The following is a 16,767-nucleotide window of genomic DNA, read 5'->3' on the forward strand; positions in this document are numbered from 1 at the left end:
ATTCTGATTTAAATACATATCACATAAATGCATATCTGACCATTGATTTTAAATCGTACGGTTGTTATTAAAAGTTTTCAATCTTATAATAGCCAAAGTTCTCATTTGATACGTCCCCATATATATATATATATATATATATATATATATATATATATATATATATATATATATATATATATATATATATATATATATATATATATATATATATATATATATATATATATATATATATATATATATATATATATATATATATATATATATATATAATAGTCATTATATTACTCCTAATGAATCTTTGACTCTTATTAATGCATTTGATGTACAAAAGCCTCACATTCATTAAAGAAGTTACACTGGCTGTTCTAATACCGAATATTCGTCAAAATATTGCATTCGTTATGGACAATATGGTCACACAATTGAACAATAGAATTTTTAGTGAAATGTTTGAGCCATTGAAAAATGACTTGTATAAAATAAAACAAAGGCCAAAGTATGACAAAAGGTAGCATTTTCATATTAATAAAAAATCTTCAAAGTACTTGTCAAAAGTTAACTGAAAAGATTCCACAATCAGGAAATAACATAGCCAGACAGTTTGAACTGTAAGCACAAAAGTTATACTACAGCATAGCCTGACAGTTTGAACTGTAAACACAGAAGTTACTACAGCATTTGCATGTACAAAAGACAGGACAGTTTTCACTTCTTACCCCCTTTCCCTTTTTTCTTGGATTTGCTTTTCTTTCCCTTGTTATTTTCCTTGGCCTTTCCATCTCCTGATTTTACTGCATCTTGAGAATTATCGGCCGCATTATCTTTTTTCCCTTTCTTCTTGGATTTGTTTTTCTTTCCCTTTGCCTTTCCATCTCCTGATTTTACTGCATCTTGAGAACTATCGGCCGCATTATCTTTCGATTCCTTCAAAACATTTTGCCCATGTTGGTCATTATTCCCCACTGCAGCGCTGGCTTGAGATGGATCGGACTCAACATTGGACTGTCCATCTTTGATCTGCTCTTCTGTTACAGAAGCAGAGGCTTCATCTGTTACTGCTGTCGTTTCCATACCCACATTGTCAACTACACTAGGAAACAATGTTTCTAGTATGAGCTCTCTTTTTCTGCATGTTGTTAAATCCACAAACACAGCATCTGAACAAGCAATTTGGGAAGAAGTGTTCCTAAGCTTGGCAATTACCAAGGGGTTGCCAATTACTTTAAACGCCTCGGCGAAGACTTTCAAACCCAGGTGTTTCTTTCCCTTTTGAAGAACATTGCAAAACTCCAACGGCAATTGAGTGGTTATGTTTTTCTTCCCCAACAAATTGCGAATTAACTGCAAATACTTCCCACTGCCAGAGCTGAGATGAAGCAAACAAATCGAAACAAACAATCTCAAGAGAAGCGAAGGAAAATAATTATTCAGATTCAAGTTAGATTTTTTAATCCAGATCTTGGTAGCATGTTCTTCACAGATGAACTCACAGAGGATATTTGCAACGAAATCATGGACATGGCTCATGTCTTGCCATTGTATAGCCATAAAACTCAGGTTGGTAAGAGAATGTTCGTTTTGGCTAATAAGCCATTCGGTGAAAGATGACTTGGTAGCATAAATGGACCCCCTCAAGCATGATGTCAATAGCAGTAACCGTTCAACAAAATACAAAAAGCAACCAGGAGCTATATAGTCATTTTCCGCCATCCAATTCACACGGCAGGTATCCTCCAATGCTTCCTGAAGCTTAACCATGCGATGCATCTCTAAAACCGCTTTATTGCCAGCTACAGTTTCATGTCCTGAACACAAACGTAAGCTCTGAATGAAATCTTTCCATGGTTCGTTTGCTTCAAACTTTGTCATAATTCGCACAAGCAATTCATCTTTAACATTAGCCGTGCCAAGAATCATAACCACTACCCTTCCAATTAGACCGTGGGTCAATTTACCTTTCTGTTTAGCATTTTCATAGATGAGCTCTTTCATAATTTCTTGCCAAGCTTCGGTTATTCTTTGATAAACCATTTCTTTTTTCAATGATTTTTTCCAGTCAAGGGGATTTACATAGCGGAATAAACACTCAATTGGCTGCCTGTAAAAGGTCTCCAACGTTCTCAAGTTACCGTGGCCATGGCTAAAATATTTGGACTTAAGAAGAAACTTTGAGACCTCATAGATATGCAATAGAGACTGTACTTGACGGAACTCAGGAAAAGCTTTATTAACTGAAAAACTGTAGAGTGCATCGAGGTTGCGCAAAACATCCATGCCAACAGATAATAATTCTGAACTCCAATAGCTCTGAGCATAAGAGACTAAAGCATGAACATCAACCGAGACTAGCCTACCATTCTTCTTTAGAAATTTATCTCCCAATTTCATCACCCAGTTAGCATCAGGAATGAGCAAAAGGTACATGTCCTGTTGATTATAAATCTGCTTCTGAACACCCAAATAATTCAATGCAAACTTTACATAACTGCTTTGCTGCTGATGAGGCTCTAGAGTTTTGAAATTTGCAAGGAAATCCAGCATTTGACCAATGTTATCCTTCCAACATGTCCAACAATAAAACAATGTCTCCACAGAAAATTGGTTCTTGGTAATCATACCTTCAACAGAAACACCAAACATTTTGTCGTGCCAGACATACTTAGCGGAATTCAGCCGAAAATGAGAATCAAGCAGTTTCCACAAACATAATATTTCCCCTCTGATACTCCTATGGATGCGGGAAGATTTCAACTGATTCATTATTTCAAAGCTGTTGTCATGCTTATTTGATAGTATTTCAGCTTCGGTAGTTGCAAGCTCATAAAAGCTATTTGACACTTCCTTTGCAAATGTCAACGCTTTTCTCAAAAGCTCAGCCTTCTGTGTAAATGGCTTTAAGGGCCATGCTTTGCTTCCTCCAGACCAAAGAGAATTTGAAAGTATATAGAAAAACACAAGTTCGTACGCTTCCAAGAATTCACCAGCTTTTCCTAACAAATCAGCCTCACGGATAACATCACCCATCATCTTAGCAATGTTTACAGCCTCCATATAGTTGCCTGACTCCTCTTCTAATTCAAGAAGCTCACCAAGTAAGCTTAGTGATTTTAAGAAATCACGCTTCAAATCCATCGAATGAAAAGCTTTGACAAATTTCATCATGGATTTGGTATCTTTTTTGTCAAAATAATTACGGGCACAATTCTCCAGAAATTTTTGTTCAATTGCATACAGATCATGAGTAATAGCCCAACCAGGATCAGCACGTTCATTTTGTTTCCAGTGTTGAATGTAGTGTAAGCCATTGTCAAACAATCCACCTTTTGCACAAACATTCAAACAGTCTGAGAAGAAGCTTCCTCTAGCATATACTTGGGCTGCCATTTCGTAACAACTAGCTAAATAGAAGCAATCTCCTGCCCTTTTCAAATCTGGCTCTTCACATTTTTCCAAGTAAATCTTCCCTGTTGGCAGAAATACAATTAATTTTGTAGACAAAAAGTTTACAATGGAAAAAATAATCTAAACATGATAATCAATAAAAAATGAGTGTAAGTTTAGATGATCAATAGTCTAAACATGATAATCAACCGTCTAAACAATTAATTTTTGAGAAGGTTCAAACTACAATTAGTGGATCCTCGGCAAATTAACACAAGACAGAACCATTTACAATAAACTTGTTATTTGTTTTCTAAAATGATATTATAATATTTTACCATAAAAAAGGACATAAAACTATATAAACATAGATGTGAATATTCTTATATTTCATCATAGAAAAGGACATAAAACTCTAAACATAGATGAAAAAGGCAAAGTTCATACCAGCTCTTTCATAATCTCCCAAATCAGAAAAACAATGGGCGGCAGACTCGGCCATGCCAATGCTTTCAAAAATTTCAGCAGCTTCCCTAAGGATTGCATTTGCATCCTCGGGGTTCAGGTCATGTAAACGATTTGCAGTTGCCCTGAGACCGGCCGCCTTAGACTTTTTTTCCCAATAAGAGTCCCCTGCTCTTTCAAAGCACATTGTTGCCATCTCATAGTTATTTTGATAATACAACTGCAAAGGAACAATCAAAATAATACATCATTAGGAGCAAAACTATTTGCAACATAGCATAGTATCACCTATGAGGAATTTGGCTATACGGATAATTTAACTTACAAAGAAAATTATAATAACAAAGTAACATGCAGCACTGCTTAATAATATATAAAAATGAGACATTATTTAAATTGATTACTAGGAAAACGCAATGAAAATAATGGTCGACTACAAAAACAACCTTTTTGCCACGTGACTTCCATTCTTCCGGACTACTTGCAACTTTCATTGCCTGAGCAAGTGAATCATCCAGTTCTTTGAATTGTACGAGACACTTCCTTTTCCAATAATCAAACATAGGTCTACAATATTCCTCTGCATTCTCGCATATCCATAATCTCTGTCTTGTACGAGTTATAGCCACATATAGCTGTTTCAGTTCAGAACACAAAATATTGTGTTTAGAATCATTGAAACTTGGAAAAGACTTGGATTCTGCAGGTTCCAACATATCCTGTTCATTCATATACTCATAAATCACTCTCCATCGATTTTTCAAAGGTGAAGTTCCAAAAAAGTTGTACAGCAATACATCCTGCAAAAGAATACAAAATGAGAAAAGTGACTATTTTAACGGAAGAAATAAAGCTATAACAAACACTCTAAATCAAATATGACGAATTTATAACTACCTGAAACTCAAGCCCTTTGCACTCCACAATAGTTAAAACAAGAGCCTGTTTCCCAACATAGTCTAAAATTTTCTTCCGAGCACAATCATCACGTACCAATATTACTTGCTCAGCTCCAAAGCCAACAATTTTCCCAGCGTCATGTCCAGTGTTGCCAAAAATAGTTACAATAGCATTTTTTCTGCTCCCACATTCAAGAACAACAGGAGCTTCCCCGTATATCAAACTCGTCTCAGGCTTTAAGACATCAATAGAGTGAGGGAAAAAACGAAAAAGAAGCTCAATGGTGCTCTGAGATAACTTAAGCACTCCAGCATGAGTCCGGAAGTTCTGATTCAACAGAAATGTTTCCGAAACTTTCCCTTTATCCTTTCCTTGGTTATAAGCATTTCTCTTTGATTCTAGCACGAACTTCTTGTAAAAAAGAGACTTGATATCCTGGAACCTAAAATCAATTCCTCTTGCTATGGTCTGTGCAGTATCCCCACAAAAAACAAAACCCTCTTCTACATTTCGACACACATGTTTAAATAAAGCAATTTGACTCATGGTTAGATCCTGCACTTCGTCAATATACACATAGTGCATTTCATCACCCTCATACTTGTTAATTCTGAGTCGGCGATGAATGTCAGCAACAATATCAGCCAAGTCAAAATCCCCTTTATCCATCTTCATTCTCTCATAACTTTGATAAATATCATAAATGATCTCCCTTTTCTGCTTGCTTAAACTTGACGCTCGGTTCTCAGACAACGAAAGATAATCCTGGCGACTTAACTTCCCTTCAGCAGGATCCACAGATTGCAGACCCCCTTTTATATGAGATACAATTTCAGTGAAAACTCGGGATGAATCTAATGTCTTGGTATGTTGGGAATTGAAATGCGGCCAATACAATGCATCAAACCTGTCAAAAGTCACTTCCTTCTTCCTTATAAAAGTCTCCAAAGCAACAGATCTTGCACCAAGGTTCTCAGAAGATAGATCACTAAATCTTTCAAAATAAGAATTCCCCACTGTTCCATCAAGCATCATTAGAAACTTCTTAAATGTTATCACAAGAGGATATGAGTCGGCGGGAAGATTAACAAAAGAGTCTGGTATATTCTTAAATTGTATTGATGTATCCACATCAGCAATATCTTCTTCAATAGAGGAGCTTTTGTCGGAAATATCACCACCACATAAGAATCTGTATGCACAACAAAAATAATATTTTGATACTAGTTAAATAATGCATAGAAAACTCGGAATAAATAAATGAAATTTAGGTGACTTCAACAAACAAACATGAGGACCAGATTACTTCAAAAGACTTGGACTACTTCCATACCTTTTCATTCTAACAACCTGGTGTTTCACTGCTTGACATAGTTTAGGACTCACTGTTACAAATAATTGGTGTAAGACAGGCCTGCTGTCTTTATCCTGTTCAGCGTGATTCAAATAAGGAACTTTGGCCCTTCTAATTCCATATGCGTTTTCAAGAGCTGCATGGTGCAATTCCTCCTTTTTAAATAATTTCATGGTCAAGACAGTGGTTTTCCCAGTACCAGAGCGACCAAGTACAAATGTACTTTTGGAAAAGAGTATTATGTCATATTCTTCATCTGATACCTCAAACGGAAGTTCCAGTTCATTACTATTACGATCAGAAAGTAAGTGGTTAACCACAACAGATGATAAAGAATAGAACTTCATCAGCAGAAAACTCTCCTCGACCTTGGAATTCTCAACATAAATTCTTTGGTCACAACAACTCGATTCTGCTTCATTTCCATTATTATCTAGATTCTTAATTTTGATGATTTCTGTTGATTTTCCCCAACTCACCGGAACCTCCATTTTCCTAAAAAAGAAGCAAAACACGAAGTATCAGTTAGCTAAAGCACTTGTGTGTAATGAAATACAACTCAAAAGTACTTACCCCTCAAAACATTGCTCGCTGCAGCGACTTATAAAATCATCAGTATAGCTTCCAAAAATACTGTCAAGACGCTTCACTACTTTAGGAACATCCTCAGGCGGAAGTATATCCCATATCCTTAAAACTTGAGTGAAATTCGATTCTTTAACTATGTCCTTTGAGCAAACAACAAAGAGACCTTCGACTTTATATTGCTTTAACATTTGGGAAGAATTTCCACAAAGCAGGTCCACTTTTATCCTTTTTGGTCTCCACCCACTGGAGAGTTTGAGTAGGAGATTAAGGATGGACTTCTTTTTCCTCTTTGACGAAAGATTTTTAAATGACTTGAGAAAATTATCACTAAAAAGAACCTGCATAGACATTGAGAAAGAAATAAGAACTAAAGGTCAAGCATTTGATCGCAATAAGTAATATTACATGATCGGCGATCCAATACCTTCCACCTAGAGTTTCTAAAAACGACACTGTCAGCATTAAGCAAATCATCAAGCTGATCCAGCTCTTTCTTGGCATCCCAGATACTTTTCGCCAAATCTTTGTCTTCGTCAGCATTGAAGAAACACTGGCGTTTTTTAAAGTCAAGCACCAAAGCTTTCCACACATTTTCCTGACTAATTAGTGTCCTTTCATTTCCCAATATCCATAGACAATGCCTGTAAAATATAAAAAGCAACAGCATTGACACCATTATTTTAACAAGCAACTCTTTTTAACAAAAACAAAATGCATTTGTAACAGTGCATAATAGATTCTACCTTGCCCTAGTAAGAGCAACATTCGTCCTCTGGTTATTATATATAAACTGAAGTGAAGAGGTGCAATCAGTTCTAACAGTTGATAAGATAATGATGTCTTGCTCTCCACCCTGAAACCCATCAACTGTTTTCACCTTCACATCGAAATCTTCGTGCTTATCATACTTTTGTCCCAGCATATCCTGAATTGCAACCACTTGTGCAGCATATGGAGACACTACACCTATACTGATGTGCTCGTTTGAGCCAAACCAAGCTGCACCATTCAAGAAAAAAGAATTAAGGTGGAAGTGTTTTTCTTAAAAAATTAAGTTCACACAAATAATGCACTGAAAAATCATAATATCTAGTATATACCACATTTTTAACCTTTACCTTTCTTTATGCTATTTGTTTGAGGGTATTGGTAGAAAAATATTGTTTTAATATAACAATATCGCTTTAAGCAAATTGTAACCATGCAGTTTAAAAATCAAAAAATTCTTATACTCAACCAAAAAGGAGAACACAACACGATAATAGTGCTTGAATTGTTGCCCAAAAACAAATATTAAGCTGATCACAGATATTTTCTCTACTAACTAGTATACTCCTATGCAGGGAATAAGAAATTGCTAACATAGTAGTAAATCACAAACAAAGAGTTATAAAGATAAACATATATTATACAAACAGGTGCACACACAAACCTCTAAAACAGTTTTTAATTATTTTCGTAACAACCACTGCTTCAACCATGTTTTTCCGACTTCGTCCAACATCATCAGATTCTTCGACTCCACCAATTATATTTATAAAAGAACAAGGACCAAACATTTTCCCTGGGAGATAACGCTTCCTGTAGTTCTTTGCAATAACGTTTGGAGCGTCAAGAATTTGATTCAAATAGAACCGTGAGTTTGGAAAAGAGCTTATGGCCGGATGCATCCTGTACTGTATATCGAGGAAGTGATTTGGATGACCCATTGTGCTCAACCTCGCAAATAAGCTTCTTCCAAAACCAACTTCCAAAGAAACCTTAGAAATATCAAGGAAAAACATTAGTATTAATAGTCAATGAAAATCATTGGTGAAAATATATCAAAGGTACTAAATTATCAAAACAGGATATTTTAAGAATACATACACTACTTTCAACCATTGCTGGTAGCTGGCGTTCATCTCCAACAAGAATAGCATGGTTTATGTCAGGAAGTAGTAGAGGAATGATTGATTCACATTCCTTCAACTGGGCAGCTTCATCAATCACTAAAATGTCAAGTGGCTCCATGGCAACAGAATGCAGTTTAAAGGAACTAGATGCTGTGCAAAATATTAATGAAGATGCTTGTAAGCAAAACTCTCTGATCAACTCTTCAGTCCCAACATCTGGCAGGTTGAGGTTACCGAGTGAAACTTTAAGAGTTCTTAATAGAGTCAGGCATTCAGTTCTGATTAGGTGTAATGAAAATTCAACACCTGCAACCGACTCTAAAGAACTAGCTTGACTTTCTGAAGAGAAAAGCTCTTCCAATACTTCACAAACAACATTATTTTCCAATAATAAAGCTTGAAATGAATCAAGATAGCATATAAGACAAGCCAATTCTTTCATGTTATGTTCCATAATAAAACTTCTGGCTATATGAGTGCATAAGATAGAAATTGAGTCTTTGAGTGGTGATGCTATAGACAGAAACCTTTCTCTGACAAACTCAAGAAAAGATTTGGGCAGGCTGACCTCAGAATCAGAAGATTTGTCATCTTTTGTCCTACTAGAATTATCATCATCAACTTCATCTTGTTCCCTTCTCATCTCGTTCTCGATGAATATATGATATTGGGAAACACAATCCTCAAGAAGATCAATCATTGAAGCAAAACAATATTTCCAACCATTAGGTGGAGTAAAACATTGTACAAGTTGCTTTACTCGATAGTCCAAATATATATCTTCAATTTCTCCACCAACTTTAAGTCTCTCATGATTCCCAAACAATAGTATGTCTCCTAAGTTACAGATCAAAGCATCCGCATTTTTATCAAATGATTCTCTCACCATGCTCAAGACACGCGACGCCACTTCCTTAATAGCAACATTTGTCGGAGCACAAACAAGAGTTCTACTGTTCATTTTCAGAAGAGCGTAAAGAAGTGTGCCCAAAGTTTTTGTTTTCCCAGTCCCTGGAGGACCCCAAATAAGATCCACAGTAGACTTATGATTGCAATGAAAGGATGAAAGACAAGCACAAATTGCCTTGTTTTGTGACTCATTCAACTCAGATGACAACCTTTGATATGTTTCATCATCCCTAAGAGCATTAGTCTCCATAGAACAGTAATCACAACTTTCCTCAACCTACATCAATGCACACATCAGTTAGTTGGTGTAGCAACAAAAAATCTATTACAGTATATGTAATTTCAAACACCAACTCAAATCCATAACATAAAAACAATTTTCTTACCACATCACTGGCACATAAAATCTTCCTGATCAGCTTTGAATCTCCATTCATATGCAGCGCGTTCCATATTCTTCTATTAGGGGTTATATTTGTCAGGAACATAATAAACAAAGACTTCTGCCCCATTTCATCAAGGTCAAAGTCTTTAGCAGCAATCACTTTAAAAGTAGACATAAGCTTAGCATCTTCATCACCATCATCCTTAATCTCTTCGTCAAGAATCCCAGCCGACAACACAAAACTCCACATCCTCCCAGACCTTTGCAAATCATTAGCATTTTCGGGCTTAAAATCGGCCAAAATAAAAACATCTCCAGACAATGTTTTATACAGCTCTTTTCCATGACCAGAAGACCTATTTTTCCAACTATCAGTTTTAACAACATAGTGACTCCTACCATAATAATGTGATCGCGCATACTCAAGAGAAATCACTTCAGCAAAAGGAGAACTAGATAAAATTTCCATACAAGAACACAGTTGCGCTCTAGTTTCATCCAATAAAGGATACACAAATGACTGAAAATACCGCTCCAAGGAATAAAACGACAAATCAATATAATCAACCTACAAAAACAAAACAAAAAATCAATGAAAATGTAATATAAAAAAATAAATAAATAAATAACGTAGTACAGTAGTAGCAGAAGAAAGATGAAAACCTTGCTAGTGTAAAGTTGATCGTTGGAAATGTCTTCAAGAGACCATGAAAACATAGTGTTTAGGAAGGTTTGATCATTATAATAACTAGTCCTTTTCCTACTAGAACTTGAAACTGAACGATTCATTGTGTTTTTTTTTTATCTTTCTTATCAAGAATCTCAAGAGTATTTCAGTTGATGAAACACTGAACTAAGTAGAAACATGAAAATGCATCACACGGAGTTGAATAGTGGAAATGGATTTCTTAATAACCAAGAATAGAAGTAAAAAGTGGTATCGTACTATATATGCAGTACATTCTCTCTCTTTTTTTTCTTGGTTGAAGAAAATGAAGTGATCCTTGGATTTTGATTGTAAATAAAGTTGGAACTGTAAAGATTGGATTTTGAAAATAAAGTAAATTTTCAAAAAAAAAAAAAGCTTTTGATTAGTTTTTTGCTAGAGTAGTAATTTTGCTAGGCAGTTTTTTATTGAAAAATGAAAGGATAATGGTTGAAATTAATTCTTGGATAATGATTATTAGTAACTTTTGATCACTTTTTATATATTAAAAACTGTAAATAAATGCATTGTTCGGTTTCCTTCCTTGAGAAGTTTTTTGCATAGGGAAATTTGTCTGACTCTAACCTCGTTAGTCATTACCGAGGTCACACCACTCACAATGTACACGTCGTTTCTTTTCCTTACTTTTTCTTCTTCTTTTCCCATAGTACTATTCTCTACTTTTTCTTTTTATTTTCATTTTTTGTTGGCTTTAGTTAATCATTGATCAAGAGATTCAAGACAAATATTTTTGTCATAATAAAATATATACCGATTGCAGTTCTTGATCATTTAGTAAGTACTGGAACCTCTTACAATTGGGTGGTTTTGATCAATTACTAATTACAAAATATAATACTTTGTTAAGTGACAACATTGTAATTGAAGTGCCGTAACCGATTAATACGGGGTATAATCGGTTACAGTCTAGTAGAAAAGTACTTTTGGACAAGAAAAAGTTGTGTTAAAAAACAGTTTTAAAGTTGTGTTAAGAAACAGTTTTAAAGTTGTGTTAACCCGTTAATCAAACGCGTTAACCGGTTACACCTGACATTTAGTTTTATGGTTTTGTCTACTGTAACCAATTAATAGTTTGTATTAATTGATCACAGCCTCGAGTTTTGATTTTTTCTTGTATTTTATTGATGATTTTTAGGTCATCATTATTTTGTAACACTTGTATAAATGTTTTGGAGACATCGTCATCATTGGTCAATGAAAATTATCATTCTTACCCTTAATTATCTCTCTCTCCCTAATTCTCTTCTCTCTCCCTTTCTCTTTCTCCACATACTCCATAGTTCACCAATTGTGTGATTGTATGTTCCAACATTTGGTATCAAGAGTCTGGTTCAGATCCATAAACATATGTTGTGCAATATGAATTATGTCTCCAATGATATAGTCCCTACAAATCTACCAACCCTTGATGCAAAGAATTACAACAAATAGTGCAAGCAAATGAAGGTCTTGTTTGGCTACCAAGATGTTTTTGGAGTCATAAAGAATGAGGTGAATCCCCTTGTCGAAGGTGCAACGGATGCACAAAAGGGTGCGTACAAGGAAGAAAGGAAAAAAGATTACAAAGCGTTGTTCTTGATCCATCAATGTATAAATGGTGACAACTTTAAGAAAGTTGGTGACTGCGAATCAGCAAAGGAAACATGTGAAATCTTAGAAAAGACATATGCAGGGGTTGATAATGCAAAGGTGGTGAAGTTACAAACTCACAAACATTAATTTAAATTGACTCTAATGGAGGAGAAGGAGATAATCAACGATTACGTGACGTGAATTACGTAATTGATGAACCAAACTAAGTTGTGCGGAGAAATTGTTTTTGAACACAATGTTGTGTCGAAGATCTTGCGTTCTTTGACGACAAGAATTGACAACATTGTAATGGCGATTGAAGAATCGAATGATCTTGCGACGTTGAACAAAGATGAGCTTCAAAGTTCTCTTAAGGCTCGTGAGCAAAGGATGAAGGAGAGGAGTAACGACAAGGCAAAGGGGGAGATCACTTTGCAAGCACAGTTCAATGAGAAGAACAAGAAGTCGAAAGGAATATGGCTCCATGAAGAGTAAGGGGAATTTTCAGAATTTTGGTGGAAAAGAGACTCAAAATTTGACTTGTCTAAAGGGTGACAACAGTTGCAGCAAAAAAGGTGGTCGAGACAACTTTAGAGGTGAAATCATGAAGTATGACAAGAGAAAGGCACAATTCTACAATTGTCAAAAGTTTGATCATTACGCAAGAGAATGCAATGCGAAACAGAAAGAATCTCAAGGATATGAAGCCAATGTTTCAAGGCAAAATGTGGATGATGATAATACGCTTTTGGTCATGATCCCGAAAGATGAATGCAACAGCAGTAGGTTGCAGAGCAACATCCAGTTTTGGGTACGCTGCAGAAACGTTTGCGGAAGAAAATGTTATGATGACTGTGACAAAACAAGTCTAGTGCAACAAATAATGGTACTTGGATTCTGGTTGTTATACGCATATGATGGGGAGGAAGAACTGGTTTGTCAAAATTAATCAAGCTACAAAGAATAAAGTGAAAATCGCGGATGACACCACTTTAGTAGTTGATGGAATCGGTGATGTTTTGATCATGAAGAGGGATGATGGACATTCCTTGATCAAAGATGTATTGTACATTCCACGAATCAAATGTAACCTTCTAAGTATTGGTCAATTGCTTGAGAAGGGTTACAAAATTCACATGGAAGACAAGATGTTGCGCGTTATGGATGCAAATAGGGTTTTAGTCCTTAAAGCTCTCATGGATGCCAATAGAATTATCAAGATTTAGTTAAGGGTTATGGAGAATAAGTTCCTTGCTACAACGATAATTTGAGAAGAGTGGTTGTGGCACTACCGTCTTGGACATCTCAATTTTTGAGATCTCAATGCATTGCAAAAGAACAAAATTGTAACTGAGCTTCCAACCATCAACATATCGGCTAAATTTTTTTAAGAGTGTGTGCAAGTGAAGCAACATAAGGGTAAATTCAGCAAGGATGCAAGTTGTAGAACCAAGCATCACCTTGAGGTGGTGTATTCCGATGTATGTGGGTCTATGCAAGTAGATTCGCTTAGTGGCAATAGATACTCTGTCACTTTTATCGATGATTATAGTAGAAAAATATGGACATACCTAATCAAGAGAAAAGACAAGGTATTTGAAGTGCTTAAGAAGTTTAAGTCCATGGTTGAGCGGAAAAGCGGTCACAAGCTCAAAGTTCTCAAAATAGATGATGAAGGCAAGTATGTCTCAAATGACTTTGGGAAGTTTTGTGATGAAGAGAGGATGTTGCATGAGGTATTACTACCCTATACATTGCAACAATATAGTGTTGCCAAAAGAAAGAATCGATTGATTATGAACATGGTGAGAAGCATGTTAAAGGGGAAGAACTTGTCGAAAGAGTTGTGTGGAGAAACGGTATTCACAGTTGCATATTTGTTGAATAAGTCTCCGACAAAGAAGCTTGAGAAGATAACACCAGAAGATGCTAGGGGTGTTTGCGGTGCGGTTTTGACGGTTTTGACGAAAAAATCATCAGAACCGCAATAGAAAAAATCCCGCGGTTGGGTTTGGTTTGGTTGGCTTTTAGAAAAAAACAAACCAAACTAATGCGGTTTAATTCGATTGGTTCGGTTTTTTACAAATATTTTATCGAGCCATACATACACATATAGATGACAACGTAACTTTGTATTTAGACATTCTTACATTATCAAATAATAACAAAACTCGTCATATATTGACAACAACTTTTCTTTAATATGTAAAAATTAAATTAGAAAAAAGTGGAATAATACACATAAAATAATAGCATAAAACAATATAAAGATTATTATAATGAAAAAAAATAGAAGAGACGAGATATTAGTGAAGATGAAGAAGAAAAAAGAAAAGAGTTGAGAGATTAGAGAAGAAGATATGCGATAAAAACGAAACGGAAATAGGGAACATTTGCATAAAGATGAGAAGGTGAAAAAGAAAGAATATAAGAGAGTAGAGATTAGAGAAGAAGAGGCAAGATGTATGTGGCAAAGAAGGTACGATAATGCTTTTAGAGATTTGAGAAGATCAGGACTTAAATCATATGTGTAAGGATGAGAAGATTGTTCGTAATCATAAGGCTAAGGTATAATAAGTTTAAATTTGGGTTGGATGTGAGTTAAGTAAAAGTTAGGTTGTATATAATGCGGTTTGACTCGGTTAGGTTCGGCTTACAAAATACAAACCGTAAACCGAACCGTGCGGTTTTGTTAAAAGATGACCCAAACAAATCCGAACCAAATGTAGTTTTTTGCGGTTTCAGTTTGGTTTGGTTTGGTTTGTGGTTTTATATTGGGTATGTTTGGTTTTAAACACCCCTAGAAGAGGCATGCTATGGATTGAAACCGAATCTTAACCATTTGAGAATTTTCGATTTCGTAGCATATAGACATGTTCCAAGTCAACTTAGAAAGAAGTCGGATGACAAATGGAAAATGATAATACTTGTAGGGTATCACCTTACAGGAGGTTACAAGTTGTTTGATGTTGAAAACAAGAGTATTGTGATCAGTCGGGACATTTTGATCGATGAATTAAAGCAGATAGAATAGTTGGAAACCGATTACAGCCAGATGTTAACCGGTTACAGGAAACTGTTAACCTAACCGGTTACAGCTTCGAATTTCCATATTCTAAAGAAACGAAAAGTGCAGAAACACAGTGTGTCGAAGCCAAAACTGATGAAATGTGATACGGCCAATTAGGCAAAGAGGTTTGTCTCAAAGACTGCCAGATTGTAAGATATTCCATGACAACGAAATAATTGATGATGGTGATTTTGTCCATTTTGGACTTATGGCCAAATCTGAGTTCGTTAAGACAAAATAGGCCTTGGGTGATCTAAAGTGGATCTGTACTATGAAGGAGGAGATGGAATCGATTGAGAAAAATAGTACTTGAGAGTTGGTTGATCTTCTAGAAGGAAATAAGTCGATTGGTGTAAGATGGTTCTGTAAGGTAAAGACAAATCCCAAATGTGAAATAATCAAGCATAAGGCTCGATTAGTTGCAAAGGGATTTTTGTAAAGAGAAATGTGAGTCTGAGCATGGAGTTTATGCGAAGACAGATACAAGTGAAAGTGTGATCATTCTTTGTATATTCATAGACGATTTGTTGATCACGGGTATCAACAAGAAGAGTATTTCAAAGGTCAAGAGTGAGCTTATGAAATAATTCGAGATAAGCGACCTTGGTATCATGACATACTTTCTTGACAAAGAGTTCCACTAATCCAAAAGGGGACTGCTTATGCATCAAAGGAGATATGCCCTTGAGATATTGAAAAAGTGTAATATGGAGCATTGTAATGATGCCATTACACCAACTGAACCAAGGTTGCAGATGTCATAAAATGAAGAGGAGAAGAACATATACCTAACTCAATATAGAAGGTTGATTGGATCATTATGTTACTTGTGTAATATGGGCCTCTCACTTTGTTTCGTTCTTCTTCTTTCTTGTTGCTGGAATGAAGACTCCCGATTGGCCCGACTTTCCCAAATGCCCACCACCGGCCCTTCTCCTTTCCGGGTCTGGATTTATCGCGTCGTTTCAGTCGTCGTGGTCGACGGGGAAGAAAGAAATGAATGAATGTTCTTTTGGGCCAAATTTGGCGTTTAGTGTCAGTATTGAGAGTAGATTCATGGAGAGACTGAATGTGTCTCACTTGGCAGAAGTCAAGAGAATCCTGAAATACATCAAAGGATCTATTAGTTACGAAATTCTCTTTTCCCACAGCGGATACGAGCAGAAAATGCAATTTGCTTGGTTTTATTGATTCCAATTGGTACGGAGATAGAGATGGCCGAAAGTCTGCACCTGGATACATCTTTATGTTTGGTGGAACACCAATCTCATGGTTTTAGAACAAGGAACCGATTTTTTCACTCTTGTATTGTGAGGCCGAGTATATTGCCGCTTCGTTATGTGCGTGTCAAGTCGTGTGGCTAATGAATCTATTAAAAAAGTTGCGCGGGAATGAGGGTGAGGCTGTCACACTTTTGGTTGATAATGTTTCAGCTATTATAACCTTACTAGGAACCCAATTTCACATGGGAGGAGCAAGCTCATTGAGATGAGGTTTCATTACTTGAGGAAGCTT

General features: G+C 35.8%; 1 protein-coding gene across 1 annotated transcript; it reads right to left on the reverse strand.

Annotated features, from left to right (window-relative positions):
• Positions 1-519: 519 nt before the first annotated feature.
• Positions 520-10,872, reverse strand: LOC131603009 (uncharacterized). The gene is made up of 12 exons (XM_058875243.1): positions 10,547-10,872; positions 9,885-10,451; positions 8,564-9,775; positions 8,127-8,454; positions 7,438-7,693; positions 7,119-7,335; positions 6,680-7,032; positions 6,086-6,601; positions 4,750-5,944; positions 4,299-4,652; positions 3,835-4,072; positions 520-3,470 (listed from the first exon to the last, which is right to left on the reverse strand). The coding sequence occupies exons 1-12, from the start codon at positions 10,670-10,672 to the stop codon at positions 712-714; spliced, it is 8,121 nt and encodes a 2,706-aa protein (XP_058731226.1). The 5' UTR covers positions 10,673-10,872; the 3' UTR covers positions 520-711.
• Between the last annotated feature and the right edge of the window lie 5,895 nt (positions 10,873-16,767).

The sequence above is a fragment of the Vicia villosa genome, linkage group LG5 (genome assembly GCF_029867415.1).
Source record: "Vicia villosa cultivar HV-30 ecotype Madison, WI linkage group LG5, Vvil1.0, whole genome shotgun sequence".
Taxonomy (NCBI): domain Eukaryota; kingdom Viridiplantae; phylum Streptophyta; class Magnoliopsida; order Fabales; family Fabaceae; genus Vicia; species Vicia villosa.